This window comes from Nuphar pumila, chromosome 1 (assembly GCF_984573655.1).
Source record: "Nuphar pumila chromosome 1, dmNupPumi1.hap1.1, whole genome shotgun sequence".
In the NCBI taxonomy this organism is placed as follows: domain Eukaryota; kingdom Viridiplantae; phylum Streptophyta; class Magnoliopsida; order Nymphaeales; family Nymphaeaceae; genus Nuphar; species Nuphar pumila.
Genome location: NC_143249.1, coordinates 50169264 through 50186897, shown reverse-complemented (window position 1 = coordinate 50186897; position 17634 = coordinate 50169264). Strand labels below are relative to the sequence as shown.

The following is a 17634-nucleotide window of genomic DNA, read 5'->3' as shown; positions in this document are numbered from 1 at the left end:
GGTAAGTATGAGGGCTCCTTTAAGAAGTCCTAATATGCCCTAAATTAAAATTTTGGAATTAATATAATTTAATCAAATAATTATTAATTATTTAATAATTAATTAAATAATTTTGAATTTTCAAAGTTGGTTTAATTACCTTAGGAGTCTTTCTAACTCCAGTTAGCTATAATTTAAAGCTTTAAAATGGATTTACAACTACATTTTTATAGGACATAGATTCAGATCCAAATCCAAAATCCAAAATCCAAACTCATACCCAAAACAAAATTGGATCAAGATATGGATTAAATCCAGATAAAAATGGGTTTTAAATAAGATCCAAATCTATAATAATTTGGATCATATACTTTAGATCCAATCCGATCCACTTCGATTCTAATGCGATAAACTGCTTAATTTTTGAAAAAATACGATTTACAGGCCAACCAAAACTAGAATTCAAAAAAGTAAAATATCGTTGCACTCAGAATTTTGAGACACATCCAATGACATATTACACGAATATCGAATTCTGAATTTTGCCCAAAAATAACTTGAATTTTGCTTAAATTTAAAAGTAAAAAATAAAACTCTTTCTTATGCTTCGATTGGCTCGTCTCTACCTTGTCGACGAGACCTGGGTCAAGCCATGACTCAAAAGCATCGGTGAAAAATCGAGACTCAAATGATTTTTCTTATACTTAAACAAATTTTCGAAAATCTCAAATTTAACTAAGTGTAAAAATACACGATATTTACACATTTACTCTATACGGTGTTAAGTGGAGGCCAGCTGGGAATTTGGTCTGGGATATTCGGTCTTGGTTCTCAGTGAAATTCAGAGAGAAGAAATCTAGTCTAAGCTGGTAAGTCACCTTTCAGGTGATCGTATGGGTGCTGTGTCAAATACGCAACCAACAAATTTTTGGGAATGTCATAAAAACTCATGCTCAAATGCAAAAAGATGGTATACACAGTTGAAGAGAACAAATTATGCGGATCAATCGCAATGCAGAGGACTCGGTGGTGATTCGATGGCGACGCTTGGAGTGTTGGTTCCCGCTAAAACCTGGTTGGATTCAAGTTAACATGAGTGGGATCTTTCATAACAAGTGGAGTTTTGGATTCACAGTTCGAACTCACACAGTGAGTTTTAATCTAGCAGGCTGTTTTCCAAAGCCGGGCGTCTTAGAGGACCAGGAGTGGTGGGGATGTATAGAAATTCTCAATCATATTGATCCCGGTTCAAAGGTAACTATAGAGACTGGAAGGACGGATCTAAAAGTCAAAATGTAAAAATTTTAGGAAGGAAGGAGCCAAGGACAAGACATTCCTCCCGTGTTGAGGAACATTTTATACAACAAAATTGATGTTACATAAACCCAATTTTAACTTCAACTTCATAGCATGTTTTTTTTTTTTTGGCTAAATTGGCGAATGGGGGATCCAAAAATCCTGAAAAGATCACCCCTGACTGGTTTCCCAGAAGGGATAATATATTGAGATTGTACTGAATTTGATTATTGAATGATACATGGTAGGGGTCTGACTAACCCCAGCTTGCCTTAAAAAAAAAAAACAACATGACCTTGGAAGTGAGGAATCAAAATACAGCAGAATGGAAAAGCTGGGTAAAAAAAAAGAAGGATGACCAGGAAATCGCAATGTGAGTTGATTATTAGAAAAGAACCAGAACTCCGATGCAAAGAAAAATTGGGATAAGAAAACCAAATGCTTAATCAGCCTAAAAAAAAAAAATGAAATCTCAAATATGAAAAGATATGTTGGAATTTACCATTCCAAATCCCTAAACGAGCTCTCCCGAACGTTTTGAGAGACGGGGGTATTTCCGTCATAACGTATTTTGAAGCTTGGAATCTGGGAGCCCTCCTCAAACACACTAGTTACCCCGTGAAGACGCGCACCGGCGCACTCACGCACGCACCCGAGCAAAAGCGTTTTACCCAAAATACCATAAAACCTTCATCTCCGCATAAAACAAAACATCCCAAGAGAAAGAAAAAGAAGCGGAAGAGGGAAGAGGAGGAAACAAGGAGGAAGTGGAAATCTAGGGCTGGCGATGGATCTGGATCTCTGGATTCAGAAGGTGAAGGAGGGTCAGCAGCACCTCATGGAGGACGAGCTCCAGCTCCTCTGCGAATACGTACGTCTCTTTTTTCTAGGCCTTTTTTCGTTTCTCCTCCTGCGTCTGAATCGCCTCTTTTTTTACCTAATCCGAGTCTGGATTCCTTTATTTTGATGAACAAGCCCATGGTAGGATTCGAATCTGGTATCATTCTGTTAAGTCACTGCAGGTCTATCGATTAAATGGAAATTGCTTCTCCTTGGATGGCTGCTGCTGATGCAATTTGGTTTTTTTTTTTCTTTAGCTTTTTGTTGTCCTCAGATATGCTCAGCATGATAATACGCTGATTACTATTTTGTGCTGCTTAGTTTTTGTACTTAAGTTCGCTGCGCTGTTTTTGGTGGATAAAAATGGGTTCTGCTTTATAGTCTTTTCGGACGATCGCCTTTTTTCCTTTTGCCCCCCTTCTTTTGAAGAGAGGTTATGGGAAGTTTGGGTTTCGTATTTCATGGAGGGCTGCTGGCTTTGTGCGTTAGTTGTCAAGAATTCCATATTTCAGTTAACTGTTTTATCTTTCTAGGGGACCTGGGGTGGTAAATTTATTTTGGATTGCGCCTCAGATGACGGGGCAATGGTTTTTTGATATTTTTTTTATGTATTATCTGTTTTACGGTCAAGGCCTTCTAAGTGGCATGGTTGTTGTTGCTTTTTGTGCTCTTGGTAGTGTTGTTTCCTTATTTTATCCTTAGTTGCAGAGCACCGTCTTCTCCAAATTCCATATAAATGGGGGACGGGTTCTTCTTCTTTGGTCTTTGGATCGTAGAAGTGATTCTTTGGCTGTTTTCTTCAAGTACCATGCACGAGTGGGTTGTTTGATATCAATTGGTTTGAGCAGTTATGTCTGCAGAATGGAAGATTGTAGTTTTCAGTGCTAGCTCTGTAGATTATTATCGGAATATGCCGTTTCTGTTTTCTGCTGTAAGCAGTTGATTGGTTAGTGCTGAATTTGAAGGTGTCTTGCAGTAGAGCATTTCATACTTGTGAAAATTAATGTAACCTCCTTCTCGAGGGATTCTTTCCAACAAGGTCTTTGAGAAGCTGAATTGGGACAGTGGATGACCTGCGTGGATAGTTCCATCAACTTAGTAGTAGTATCTAATTCATGGAAATGAGAATAACAAAGAACTTGCTGGACTTTTCTATGAACAAAAATATGGTTCGCCCTAAAAAAAAGTCAAAACAAGACATGAATACTCGATGTGATGAATATGAGTTTTTTCTGCAGCAAACTTCCTTGTTTGCTACATTGCTGCATATGAATCAGCCACATTGTTTTCAATGTCGATTTAACTATCTGTACGTTAGTACTGTTAACAGTTGATCATGCGATATATTTTGTGTGGGTATGTGTCCGTTCATGTGCACTTGTGATGATTATGTGATGCATTGCATGCATGCATGGATGGGAGCAAAACAGCATTCATGACAGATGTAATAACAAATAAAACATGAAAAAGCCCATGCTATTTTTAAAGATAGTTACTAGTTATTGCAGTTGCTCACATATGTGGTATAGGTTCTTGTACTGCTCATTATTTTATTACTAGGGGTTGGATATACTTAGAGATTAAATAACTGAGATTTTATTTTATTTTATTTTGCTTATTTTTGGTTTGCGCTTCATCGACTTGGGCAAGTAATAATTATTGGAGGAGGGGTGAGGAGAGTTTGTCATGTGGTGGATATTGACGAGGGATGGTAAATATTCAAGGGCTTGGGCATACATGGGTGTGATTAGTAGGGTCTTTCTGAATTAATTTGCATCATACCAATGTTATGCAACACCAAATTTTGTAGGGCTTGTGGCCACGGGCTATGATGTCCTGGGCTTGGTGATAAATTCTAATAAATATGGTTTGGATGAAGAAGGGAACTTCCATGGATTCCTTTGCACCATTGACTGGGAATGGATATGCCAATCGCCTAAGAAAGATTGATTGAATCATCAATTCAATAATTCGGAGTGTGAAATTTACAAATGGATCAATTCATTTGGAGGATAAATAATATCTTATCAATTAGAATAATCTATGGTTCATTCCCATGCTTATATAATGTTTAAAGTTTGATGACTTCAGATGGGTTGCATATGTTTTCTTCCGCTAGAATTTTGGACGCTTATTGCAATTTTTACTAATTTATTGGAAATGAATTTTTCTTGTTGCATACATGAATCAGTTATTTTCTTTATAAGACACCTGTGTTATCTTTTCATTTTTTTTGTACTTTATTGTCCAGGTGAAGGAGATCCTGATTGAGGAATCAAATGTGCAGCCTGTTAATAGTCCAGTAACTGTCTGTGGTGACATCCATGGGCAGTTTCACGATCTTATGAAGCTTTTTCAAACAGGAGGTCATGTACCAGAGACCAATTATATCTTTATGGTAAAAGTCATATGTTTGTCCAACAATCTAAGAGGCAAAATCTTATTTTTCTAGCACTGTAATCTCCCTCTCTCCTATGCATCTTCCATTCAAATAATAACGTCGGGGCTTTACAAAATGAACAGGGGGATTTTGTTGATCGTGGGTACAATAGTCTTGAGGTCTTCACTATTCTTTTGCTTCTTAAAGCAAGGTATGCTCCATACTTTGGATTTGGTAGTTGTGTGAATTTCTTGACTGCTTTTCTTTTGATTACTTCATTGTTTTATTATGTGAAGCTTAAGAGATTTGAAAGGCATATTAGATTTGAGCAAGCCTTTACTTCCAGTTTTTTGTCTTATTTTTATCAGTTAAAGTGCACTTTAAAATTTTGCTCATGTCAGGATGATGTTATGAATGCTGTCATGCATCTCTTCAAAGTATTTTATCATTTACACATTATCTATCAGTTTGATATTTTTTTTCTTTGGCTATAGGAGTCATGGTATTATCATGCGTTTTTTAATATGTTTAGTTTAGTTGGTAGACTTATCTTGGTAGGAAAAGAATATCATCAATCTCTTTGCACTGCTATATTTAATAATCTTTTGGGCTACCCATTCCATTTGAGGATATGTTTACCAGCTTGAGCTGCTTGCATTGTTTCCAGGTCACTCACATTTGCCGTAGTTCTTTATTGGATGTGTACACGTTTTTCATTCTGATTCTGTTGGTTGTTGACTGATTCTACAAAATTTGCCACTTTTCAATCTCAATTTCGTTACTTTCAACCAATTTTGTATAAGCACATTTTAGCTGCTTAAGAAAAATATTTGGTCATTCGTCATTAAATAATAATTTCATACATAAACTTGTTTAATAGAGTATCAATTTTTTAATTTCATCAGATTGATCAGTTTTTAATTGCATCGGTGTTGATCTGCAGTTTGATCTGATCAAATATGGTTTCGTGAAATTTACTACTTTATCTGGTAAATAGATGAAAAAAAGGTACCAGTTTTCTAGTTTTAAATATCCTACGACACTTCAGATTTAATGGCAGAGATTTGATTTATAAACATGTTTTGTGAGGTTTTCCACCTCTCTCACCTGAAAGAGAGAGCCAAAATCTTCTTCTCCTTCAACATTTACATCTTCTTCATTGTACGTGGGCTCTTCATCATCTACCTCTTGTGCTCCTACATTTATCCACTGAATGTTCTTTTCATTCAAAACATTTGCTTCTTCTTGAACCCATGCATCCAGTACATCAAAATTTTACAAACTAATGGGATCAAATTGTTTTTTGTGCCTCGATAATAACTTTTCTATTTGCCTAAAAAGTTAAAAGATGATATAAAAAAATGAAAATTAGTAGGGTTTTGTATGATATAAAAAAACTTCAAATAAACACATGCAAATGACAAATAAACTTTATAAATTTATATACCTTTGCCTTAGTTCTAAATTGTAGCTAACGTAGACGAGGTCATTGAGCCTTTTATGCCCTAGTCTGTTTCTTCGTTTTATATGTATTTGCTCAAAGACACTCTAGTTTTTCTCGCATCCACTTGCGTTTGGCTAAGAATGTGAATGACAAAAATTCTCAAATTTGGAACATCATTTCTAAACCTGGCCCACCACATGTTTGAAAAAGAACAAGAAAATGAGAAATCACTAAGACAATAACAGGTACAATCATACAAAATGTCATAACTAAATAAAAATATGAAATTAAAATTGAAATAGACAAAATAAATTACCTAGATGCATCGTGACATGGTTTCACACTGTTGCAGGTTTCTCCATATCATACAATCCATCATCATAATTTTTTATTTCTTTATGAATTTGATCTTGAATGCCATAATTAGGGTTCAACATTTCGATGCAATCCAAAAGTCCCTTGACTTCTCTATCTATTTTAAACATAAGAGAGTATTTAAATGCAAGATTTAAATAATATGCTCTGATGCAATTTTTTGTGAAAGTATTTTTAAAAGGGTTTTTAATGAAATCGCCCGTGTAAACCGTGCATCAAATTATAAACACTGGCTTACACAAGTGATGAAGTCCGGGTCAAACTCAGGGAACAAGTTTAAATACTTTTGTACCCCACACAAGTACAATCTTTATTGCCTTCAAATAAAAAATAATTAAGTAATTAAAAGGAGTTACCTTCTGCTGAGGGCTAAAAAATAAACATGCCTTATTACAATTTAACTTAAAAGAAATGACCCTAAAACTAAAAGAAAAGAAAAAGAGTCTTCTTTGCTTGTGGTCTGGTCCCTTTGCAATGCATTGCTTCAGTTGAACCAACAAGCTATTAATATTTTATTTCTATTGCTCTTTTGGGGGCTCTTCTCACACACAAAGGCTTCCTTGCAAAACACAAAAAGAAAAGAAAAACTCAAAAACAATTGCAAGAAAAAATTTCTAAAAGCAAATGTTAGTTATATATAAAAACAAGAATTAAAATTTACTCTAACAAACTAACTACTTGTAACAAATTAACAAAAGTGTAACAATCTAAAACAACTACTACTTGCAATCTATGTCACATGGGTGCGGGGATTCGGCACTTCCAAAAACCCGGGTGTGGGGGTGCGACAGGGGCAAAAATGTAATATATATATATATATATATATATATATATATATATATACGCGGGTCGAGGTCCAGTTATTGACCCAACCTGCTGCGTTCTGCTGACTGTCATGATTCAATCATGTCTGAAATTCCCTGGTCTTCACGAAAAAAATATTAGCAAAGGTTTGATGTGGTTTGTTGGAGAGAGTCTTTACGAGGCCTACGACTCCACTGCCACGCCACTGCCTAGGGTTCTTCAAATTTCATTTTATATACAGTCGCACACAGATAACAACTAAAAGAAATTTATTGGATTTGACATGTGGAAAAGAGAGGTCTACACAAGGTTACGCCATCTCATCAGGAGAAAAGTGAATACTAATAGCCACCAAGGCTACCACCATCATTATCATTTATTATGGAGAGAGAAAATCCTTGACGAAGAAGGATCTGGATCGTTGAAGCCTTGAAGGATAAAGACTTCAAAAGGCTCTTGAATTTTGGTTTTAATTTTTGAGGAAGATGGATCATCATTTCCAAGTTAACTGTGTGTTTTCCAACGCTGCTAATTAATTGTTTGAAGGCAGGAATAACATGGGAATCTGGGATGCCAACAAAGCTCGTGAGATGTTGTGGACACAAGTGCCCCTTTATAAAACAAGAGCAGCATCAAGCAGCTGTCAGCAGATTTTTTTTTTAAATTCCGCAGCCCATTTCGTAGGGCAATTTTTTAAAAAAATAAAAATCCAAAAAAATGGACCGAAATGACCCTGAGCGCGGTCAACGCACCCAGGATCGGGTTGACCGCACCCGAACCCGCGTCGAGTCGACACGGGTGCGGCCCCCTGCTAGCCGAATCCCTGTGACATAGCTTGCAATTCAAGAAAACGTTAACTCTAACTAATTCTAATAAGGATAAAAATCAACAAAATATCTAATCTAACTAAATATAAAACTACTCTAATTATTCTAATAAGCTAACAAAACAAATCTTAACTAATAAATTATTCAATATTAATTTAACCACCTAACTACAAAACGTTACCTATGACTAACTAATTACATAAAGCAACACAAAGTTTAATATCTAAACTAACTAGCTGAAAATAACTAGCAGCAAAACAAATCTGATAAAATATGGACACATTAAATTCCTTAACTAAGTATCTATGGAAAAATAAAGATCTAGAATAACTATAAGAAGGGTTAACAAAGCTAAGGAAATACTAAACTTATTAATGCAACAATTTAATATGTGCTAACTATTAATGCAGGGAATACATTCTTGCAGGTCTGAAGAGGGGAAACGACGTCAAGGCGTCAATCACGCTGATGGCTGGAAAACACGCACAATGAATTAGAGCGTGATCTGTGGAAGAATATTGGGAATCACGGGCTCAGCATAATCAGACCCGATGGTTGACTTGATCTGCAGTTCGCGCACAAAGAAATGCTGAAAACAAATGGAACACTGCATGCCCTGAAACAGTCCGAACTGCCTTGCTATAAACAGCCAAGAAAATACGACAAACAATTCGAGACGCCCTGGCCACTTAGCACCAATACTATGCAGATCACATGTCATACAGATCTACGTGATCTGAACGACATGGTCTGCTCAAATCAAGGCCACGATCCACAGTTCACGTTGGAAAGACGTGATTCTGGAGATCAGTGGTCTGTCGATTTTGCAAAGAAGACAGCACAAAGCTGACAATAACGGAAAACTGCAGTCTGGACTGATAAACACGAGCTTTCGAGCAACCATTGCATGCCAAATCTGTACAACAACAACAACAACAACTACACCTTCATCCCAAAACAATTGGGGTCGGCGTATGAACCAATAAAGAAAATCATTATGGGTCTTCCACATGAATCCTTCTCCTCCAATCATTTCTATCCAATGCCATGTCCTCGGTGAGGTTCAAAGCCTTCGTATCCTTTCCTATCATCTCCATCCAAGTCTTCCTAGGCCTACCCCGACCTCTTTTAACTAATATATTTTCCCATTTCTCCATCCTTCTAACTGGAGCATCATTAGGCCTTCGCCGAATATGTCCAAACCACCGTAAACGATTCTCTCTCATCTTATTTTCAATGGGTGCAACGCCTACATTCTTACGTATCTCCTCGTTCTGAATCTTATCTTTTATTGTATTTCCACACATCCATCTAAGCATATGTGTCTCAGCTACACTCATTTTTTGAATATGATGTCTCTTGGCAGCCCAACATTCCGTACCATATAGTAAAGCGGGTCTAATAGTCGTCCTATAAAACTTTCCCTTCAACCGCAATGACATTCTATGATCGCACAACACTCAAATTGCACTTTTCCATTTCATCCACCCAACCTTTATCCTATGATTTACATCTCCATCAATTTCTCCATACTTTTGAATGATAGATCCCAAATATTTGAAACAATCATCCACCGATATTTCTTGCTCACCAAGCTTCACTACACTCCCATCACTACTTTGTTGCTTACTAAACCGACATTCCATATATTCTGTCTTACTCTTACTCAACTTAAAACCTCTTGCTTCCAATGTCTGTCTCCATAATTCTAACTTAATATTAACCCCAACTCTAGACTCATCAATCAAAACAATATCATCAGCAAACAACATACACCACAATACATTTTCTTGAATTGATCTTGTAAGCTCATCCATCACTATAGCAAATAGGAAAGGGCTTAAAATTGATCCTTGATGTAACCCAACCGTTATAGGAAAATTGGTTGTCAGCCCTCCACAAGTGCGGACATTGGTTACTACTCCTTCATACATATCCTTAATTATACTAATGTACTTGAGAGAAACACCTTTCTTCATCATTGTTCACCAGAGAACGTTCCTAGGTACTCTATCGTATGCCTTCTCCAAATCAATAAAAACCATATGCAAATCTTTGTTCCTCTCTCTATTTCTCTCAATAAGTTGTCTAAGAAGATGTATAACTTCCATAGTTGATCTTCCAGGCATAAAACCAAATTGATTCTCCGATATCATGACAACCTTCCTCAACCTAGACTCAATCACCCTCTCCCAAAGTTTCATAGTATGACTCATGAGTTTTATACCACGATAGTTTGTGCAATCTTGTATATCACCCTTATTCTTATATAGAGGCACCAAAGTACTCTTCCTCCACTCATTAGGCATCTTATTTGTCCGCCAAATCCTGTTAAAAAGATTTGTCAACCATTCTAAACCTTTCTCTCCCAAGCATTTTCAAGCCTCGATAGGTATACCATCTGGGCCAACTGCCCTTCTTGATTTCATTTTCTTCAAAGCCTCTGCAATTTTTCTTTTGAATCTTGCGCATGAAGTCACGATTCATCTCATGAAAAGGAATAGACAAGTCTCCAAGATCCTGAGCATGACTTCCATTAAATAGCTTATCAAAATAATCTTTCCATCTCTCCTTAATCTCCTCATTTTTGACTAAAACCCTTTCTGTTTCATCTTTGATACATCTAATCATACTCAGATCCCTCGATTTCCTATCTCTCATCTTTGCAAGCCTATAAATATCCTTCTCGCTCATTCATTAGGCATCTTTGCATGCCAAATCTGTGTTTCGCAAAAACAGATGACGCACAGGTTGCAGATCTGAAAGATTAGAAAATTGAGATTTTAGAAATCCCAGTGAACCCAGTAAGATGTGAATAGCTCTTCACACGGAACTAAATGCACACATCAACCGTGTGATCTAGTTCAACGCAAAACTTGACTCCACAAGAAAACAATGCAAGTAAAGAAAAAAAAACAAGATAGTACTAAAATGAAAATAACATAAACAAAACTACTCTATGACACAACATATTCCTAACCTAATATGTAGAAAACGCAAATAAAAAATCAACTATACTAAATGCTATGGAACTACAGAAAATAAAGTATGTTGTATGCAACGCTAAAAAAAGTATTTAAGGTGCAGAAAAGTAACGAGAAGGTGCAGAAAAGACTTACCTTGCGGTTCGCCTCTGACAGAAGGGTTGAGAAGAGATCCGTCTCCAATGAAATCTCACTCAAACCACTACTTATCCGACGATGGGGAGAAGAAAAATCGGCGACAGACTAGGAAATAAATAAAGAAGAAAAAGAAGGGAAGAAAAGAGGCAAAGACCGGTTGGAGGAGAGGGAGAAGAGAGAGAGAAGAGAGAGGGGAGAGAGAAGAAAGAAGAAAGAAGAAAGAAGAAAGAGTGTGTGTGTGTGAATCCCTATGTGGAAGATGCCCGCCTTTCTAAAAAAACATTATTTATAGCATGAAACTAGGTAAAACAAAAAATTTCTAAAAACTCCTATTTAGTTTTCAAAAATTCTAAAATCTACACTTTTGAAAATATATTTTCAATAAACCTTCCTAAACTAATTAAAAATCCTAATTAGAAACTCCTAAACTATTTAAAACACTTCAAAACGTTCAAACAGGGTCTAGGCTATGCATTTTTCTTGCATTTTGAATTTAAAACCATATCTTTGAAAAACGCTGGTAAGTATTCATTTTTAAATCATTTTTCCAATGGATCATGCATAAAAATGTGAATATAAAATGCCTAATTTATGCATGATCATGCTGCAACATGAAGAGGTTGATGAAGTTGTCCAGTCTACTTATGATCAATGATGTTCTATATAGGCATATACAATTTTTTCTTTCCATTCAAATTATCTCTAATGACCTCTTTGTCTTATTCATGGCCTCATAGAGATAATCCATAGTTGGCCTATCTTTCTTTTGTGCTTTAACTCATCTATGTTGCTGATGTCCTCAGACATGAAGTCTATGCAATGGGAAGCAGACGAGGTTTAAAAGAATGACCCGTAATTTTCTGCCAATTCTTTACCTGCTGCCATATAATTTGCTAGTAATGAATTGAACAATGTTTTGAGGTTGAACCTCTTCCACAACTTGATCAAATACTTCGAGCAATACATCTACTGTCTTGGCATATCTGACATATCAATTGACTACAAAAACATAGTTCTCTTGGGGTAATGAACAAAAAAATTTATCAAGGTCCTTGACTTTCTATCTTTTCACTCATCTGTTATGATGTTACATACAATTTCTATTCATGACTATCTCATCTCATCACAATATGCCTTCACTTAATTCACATTAATATCTAATTTTTTCTCTCAAAGCATGATATGAAGGCATTTTATATCTAGACCCGATATTGATTATGGCATCTGCCATGACCTAAAAATAAAAAAATTTGCCGCATTAAAAGGAATGCATGCATCATAGAACCATCTACTAGCCATGACATTCACCTGTTCTAGTAGTATGAATGTCGGGTTGTGTCCCAAGGGCAGTCTTAGGAGGAAAAAAACTCTTAATACAACCTGTAGCTCTACCTCTTCTCGAAGAACTCCCTGCTCCTCTTTCTCCTTCTCTTATTCTTTTTGTGTCCGCAATACTACTACTACTAGTACCGGTTACACCTTTCCCTTTCGCTGCAGGACTTCCTACTTTCAATATTATGTTAGAGACTGCAGGATAAGAGATGTGTGCATACCCTATTTTTGCCTCACACCTCTTTTTTTTGTTTTTTTTTCTCTCAGACCAATGAGTAATTATTGGCATTGTCATTTCACGTTGTCAAATTTCTTAATGTGCAGTCCGCAACATTGAGATGTGTTCCTGCTAAATGATGCTTCAACTAAGCGATACCGTTCGAAAAATAGTATGACAATAGTTGCACTCAATTTTCAATCAATTTTCACTCATTACTTCGTGCCCCATTGCCACGCCAAATCATTTGATGCAATCTTTCCCCAAAAAAACTCAATAAGAAGCAAAAAATAGAGATTTTTTTACCTTAACCCACTTCTTTGAGTGAAAAAATGGTGTAAATGCACTCTTACTAGAGCAAACCGCAAAATCCCTCTCTCTTGCGCACAAATCGTTCACCAAATCGCTCTCACGACTTCTAAGGTGCATGGATACCCCCCTAATGGCCAGGGCACAAATAAGGGAGTTAGCCTTTAGGAGGTCTTTAAAACCCCAAAAAACAACAAATTATGATGCAACCAATTTTAAAGTGCGTTGAGGTGTATCATACAATACATCCCGTATCGTACAGAGCAGTACAATATATGGTTGTATCGTATGACACATGCGATACACTCGTGTCACGATACAAGCATATATCGTATCATTATTTCTCATAGTAACAATACGAATTGTACCATATCATATGATATGGTACAATACAACGTTGCTCAAAAGAGAAGCTAGATCCAAATTCTAAGATGTGTATCTTGGTTAATCTAACAACCAGAAAAGCTATAGATGTTATTCTATGTAATGGAGAAAAACTCTTTCTTGGGGAAATCTTGGAAGCTTTAAAAATTGGAAAAAGATATAGTGAACAATAAAAAAGACAAGAAATAATAGGGTTTGTAGTAATTTTCTTACAAAAACATAAAGAAACAATTAGAAAAACTTTTAAAATATAAAAGAAACAAAAAAGATACTTAAAATATATAAAAAAAGATGCCTTTTGAAATTTTCTTAAAAATGTCACAATATTTTCGGTTCCGGTGATATTTTGAAAATCTCCAACACATGAACATGTTTTCATAGAGCTTAAAAAATCAATGATTCAATTTCAAAGCTCAAAAAATGTTTTTTCATAAAAAAAAACATGATCCAAGAGTGCATCCCTAGCAATTCGACCATGCCATGCAAGGTCATGTTTTCGAAAAAAGTGTTGGAAATGCACAATGTAATGAAATGGTAGCCTTCCACACAAGCACTTGAATCCACCACAAGAATGTCTAAAATGACACTTCAAGTAAAACCCATAAAAGGGTATAAAAGGAAAACACAATGAAATAAATTATCTTTATTAATAACAAGAATGCTTAAGAAGCATTTTGGATGATTTACATGGAAGGGGTTCACCCCTATTTATACAAAGAAGAACAAGTGGGGAGCAAGAAAGAGACGTTGGCAACGACTCTTATTATAGTTGTTGGACTAGAATCCAACAACTATATCTCAGTCAAGTTCCAACTGAAACTTGACTGAAAAAGAGTATCTAGTTCCTATTGAACTAGATACAAAAAATATAAATAAAAGAAAAAGTAAAAAATAGAAAAACCAATATATATAATAATAAATATAATATTATTATTATTTTATATATTTATATGTTACATTTTAACACTCCCCCTTAGACTTTCGGTACAATGAGCGAAAGTTTGTCTAAAAGAAAGTGAAATCTGGGAGCAACAAAAGGCTTGGTAAAGAAATATGCTAATTGGTATTCTGATGTAACATATGACAGATCAATGGTTTCATGTAAATCTTCCTCTCTAACGTAGTGACAATCTGTTTCAGTATGTTTGGTGCGTTCATGAAATGTTCGGTTGCTTGCAATATAGATTGCACTCTTGTTGTCACAACACATACACGAAGCTTGTGTTGCTTTAACTCTCATGTCGGCGAGCATACGTCTGAGCCAAACTACTTCCATGGTCGTGGTTACCATGACTCGGTATTCAGTTTCTGTGGATGAGAGAAAGACCTTCTGTTGTTTTTTGCATCTCTACGAAATTAATGATTCACCTAGAAAAACACAAAAACCAGTAGTTGAGTGTCTGTTATTAGGATCACCTCATCAATCAGCATCAGTATATGCAATTAGATCTAATGAGGAGGTAGAAGGCAAGAAAAGTCCTCGTGAAGGAGAGAACTTAATATATCTAACAATACGCAGAACGACTCTCACATGGACTGTGGTAGGAGCATGTTGAAACTGACATGCTGTGTATACAACATGTGCTATGTCTGATATAGTAATAGAAAGATAGGAAAGTGCTTCGATAAACTGTCTCTAAGGAGTAGGATTTTCAAGAGTTTCTCCATCATCAATTTTCATCTTAACATTGACAACTTTTGAAGTGTTCACTTTCTTATCATCTGTAATTCCAGACCCGAAAACAATATCAAAAGCAAACTTAGATTGAGACATTAAATACACTCGAGGGGAATATCAATTTCAATTCCTAAGAAATATTTTAATAAACCTAAATCAGTCATTTCAAAATGAGTTTTAAGAAGTTTTTTGATATTTTCAACTCCTTGTTTATAGTCTCTGGTGATGATCTTGTCATCCACGTAGAGAAGAAGTACTATAAGTCATCCACGTAGAGAAGAAGTACTATAATCCCTGCATCAGAACTTTTAATAAACAAAGTAGTGTCAGTCAAACAGGATTGAAAACCAATATTAAGTATAACCTGACTAAACCTGTCATACCAAGCTTTTGGTGCTTGTTTAAGACCATAAAGAACCTTTTCTAAACGAAGAACTTTACCTTTGGGAATACTAACACCAGGTGGAGCTTTCATGTACACTTCTTCAACTAATTTATCATTTAAAAAAACATTTTTGACATCCATCTGAAATATGGGTCATTTTCTAATAGAAGCTAAGGCAATTAATGTTCTAACAGTGGTCATACGAGCAATTAGGGCAAAGGGTTGTTTATAATCAATGTCGTATTCTTGGGCATAGCCTTTGGTCACTAATCAGGCTTTATATCTTTCAAGAGTTCCATCACTCTTGGTTTTAACTTTATAAACCCATCGACACCCTATAAGTTTCTTACCTATAGGAAGATCTTGAATAGTCCAAGTAGAGGCCTTTCAAGTGCATCTAACTTAGTTCTTATGGCTTCTATCCATTCTACATGATTTTTGGCTTGAGAGTATGATGATGGTTCCTCATATGAGTGTATTAATGCAATAACTGCCCTATAGGTGGGTAAGAAAAATTCGTATGACACAAAATTTTCATGAGGTCTTGAGACTCGGGACGACCTTCTGGTTGGTGCTTCAGAATATTTTTCGAGTGCACGTGGAAGCTTTGACTCACTTTGTCTTGAATATTGTAATCTAACATCCCTATGGATTTGCTCTTCATTGTCAACATTGTGTTCAACATCAATAGTATTTTGATCACTGTCAAAGTCATATTCAAGATTAGGTTTTGATGTTAGATTTATCAGAAAAGAGTATTTAGTGACTTCCTTACGTTTTTAAATATCAAAGAAACTTTCCTTTTCTATAAAAGAGACATTTCTTGATACATATAATTTGTCATTTTGAAAGTCAAAACACCTGTAGCCTTTTTTATTATCAACATATCCTAAAAAGGCACAGGGAATCGCATGGGAAGAGAGTTTATCATTTTTGTCAGTGAAAACAAAGCACTTGCATCCAAATACTCTCAATCTAGAGTAGTCTGGGGAAATATTCACAAGTTTTTCAATAGGAGTTATATTTTTCAAAGAGAAAGATGACATTTGATTAATTAGATAGGTAGCACTTAGGGCAACTTCTGCCCAAAAAATCTTTGGAACTTGATTAGCTATTAATAATATCCTAGTTGTTTCCATAATGTGTCGATGTTTACAGTCAGCTAGTTCATTTTGTTGTGGTGTACATGGACACGACCTTTGGTGTGTAATGCCATTTATATTGAGAGAATCCTTGAATTCTTTGGACATAAATTCTCTCCTTGAATCTGTGCGAAAAATGAAAATATCATTTTGAAACTTGTTTTTAACCATATTATGAAATGTTTGAAAGTATGAAAAGACTTCAGATTTATGTTTAACAAAATAAATCCAAGTATGTCTAGAAAAATCGTCGACAAAGATGACATAGTATGTAAATCCTCCTTTTGAAATAATTGGTGCAGGACCCCAAACATTCGAATGTACAAGTTCAAGTGGTCTACTATGTCACAGGGATTCGGCAGGGTGCTGCACCCGCGTCGACGCGACTCGACGCAGGTGCGTGTGCGGGTGCGGCACCGGGTGCTGTCAACCCTATCCTGGGTGCGTTGACCGCACCCAGGATCATTTAGGTCCATTTTTGTTTTGGATTTTTTTTTTAAATTTTTTTTTGCTCAAATGGGCTGCGAATTTTTTTAAAAAAAAGTAATGCTGACAGTAGCTGTCTGTCAGAACAGCTGCAGCAGTCTGCTGACAGCAGCTGTCTGTCAGCTGCAGCAGCTGACAGACAACAGCTGACCCCCTTTATATATATATATATTTACATTTTTGCCCCTGCCGCACCCCCGCACCCGGGTTTTTTGGAAGTGCCGAATCCCCACACCCGCACCCGCACCCGCGCTAGCACCCGCACCCATGTGACATAGGTGGTCTAGAAGAAATAAAGGTTCTATCATGAAATGGTAATTTTTTCATTTTGCCAAGAATACAATCTTTACAAATAAAATTCTCAGAATTACAAAAATTTTCTAGACTTGAAAAATATTGGATCTTGACTATATGAGAATGACCAAGTCTTTTGTGCCATAAATCCAACTCAATTTTCTGAATATTATAACAAAAAACATTCTTAGGCAATTCCAAAAAATCCATGTAATAAAGTCTTCATTCTCTGTGGCTTTCCCCAATCAGCTTGCTTGAGTGACAATCCTACATCCAACAACCATGAGAAGAAAATAAGACATTACATTCATAATCAGATATTTGAAAAACAAATAAAAGA

The 17634-nt window shown here is 35.9% G+C and overlaps 1 protein-coding gene across 3 annotated transcripts in view; it reads left to right on the top strand.

Moving 5' to 3' along the window:
- Positions 1-1980: 1980 nt before the first annotated feature.
- Positions 1981-17634, top strand: part of LOC149848908 (phytochrome-associated serine/threonine-protein phosphatase-like) — a 30845-nt gene continuing 15191 nt past the window's right edge. Inside the window, exons 1-3 of one of the 3 annotated variants that reach the window (XM_089998056.1) lie at positions 1981-2146; positions 4367-4513; positions 4639-4706. In XM_089998056.1, the coding sequence (XP_089854182.1) occupies positions 2063-2146; positions 4367-4513; positions 4639-4706 (299 nt within the window). In that variant the 5' untranslated portion in view covers positions 1981-2062. The remainder of the gene's footprint in view (positions 2147-4366; positions 4514-4638; positions 4707-17634) is intronic. The other 2 variants (XM_089998049.1, XM_089998064.1) reach the window with 2 other exon arrangements.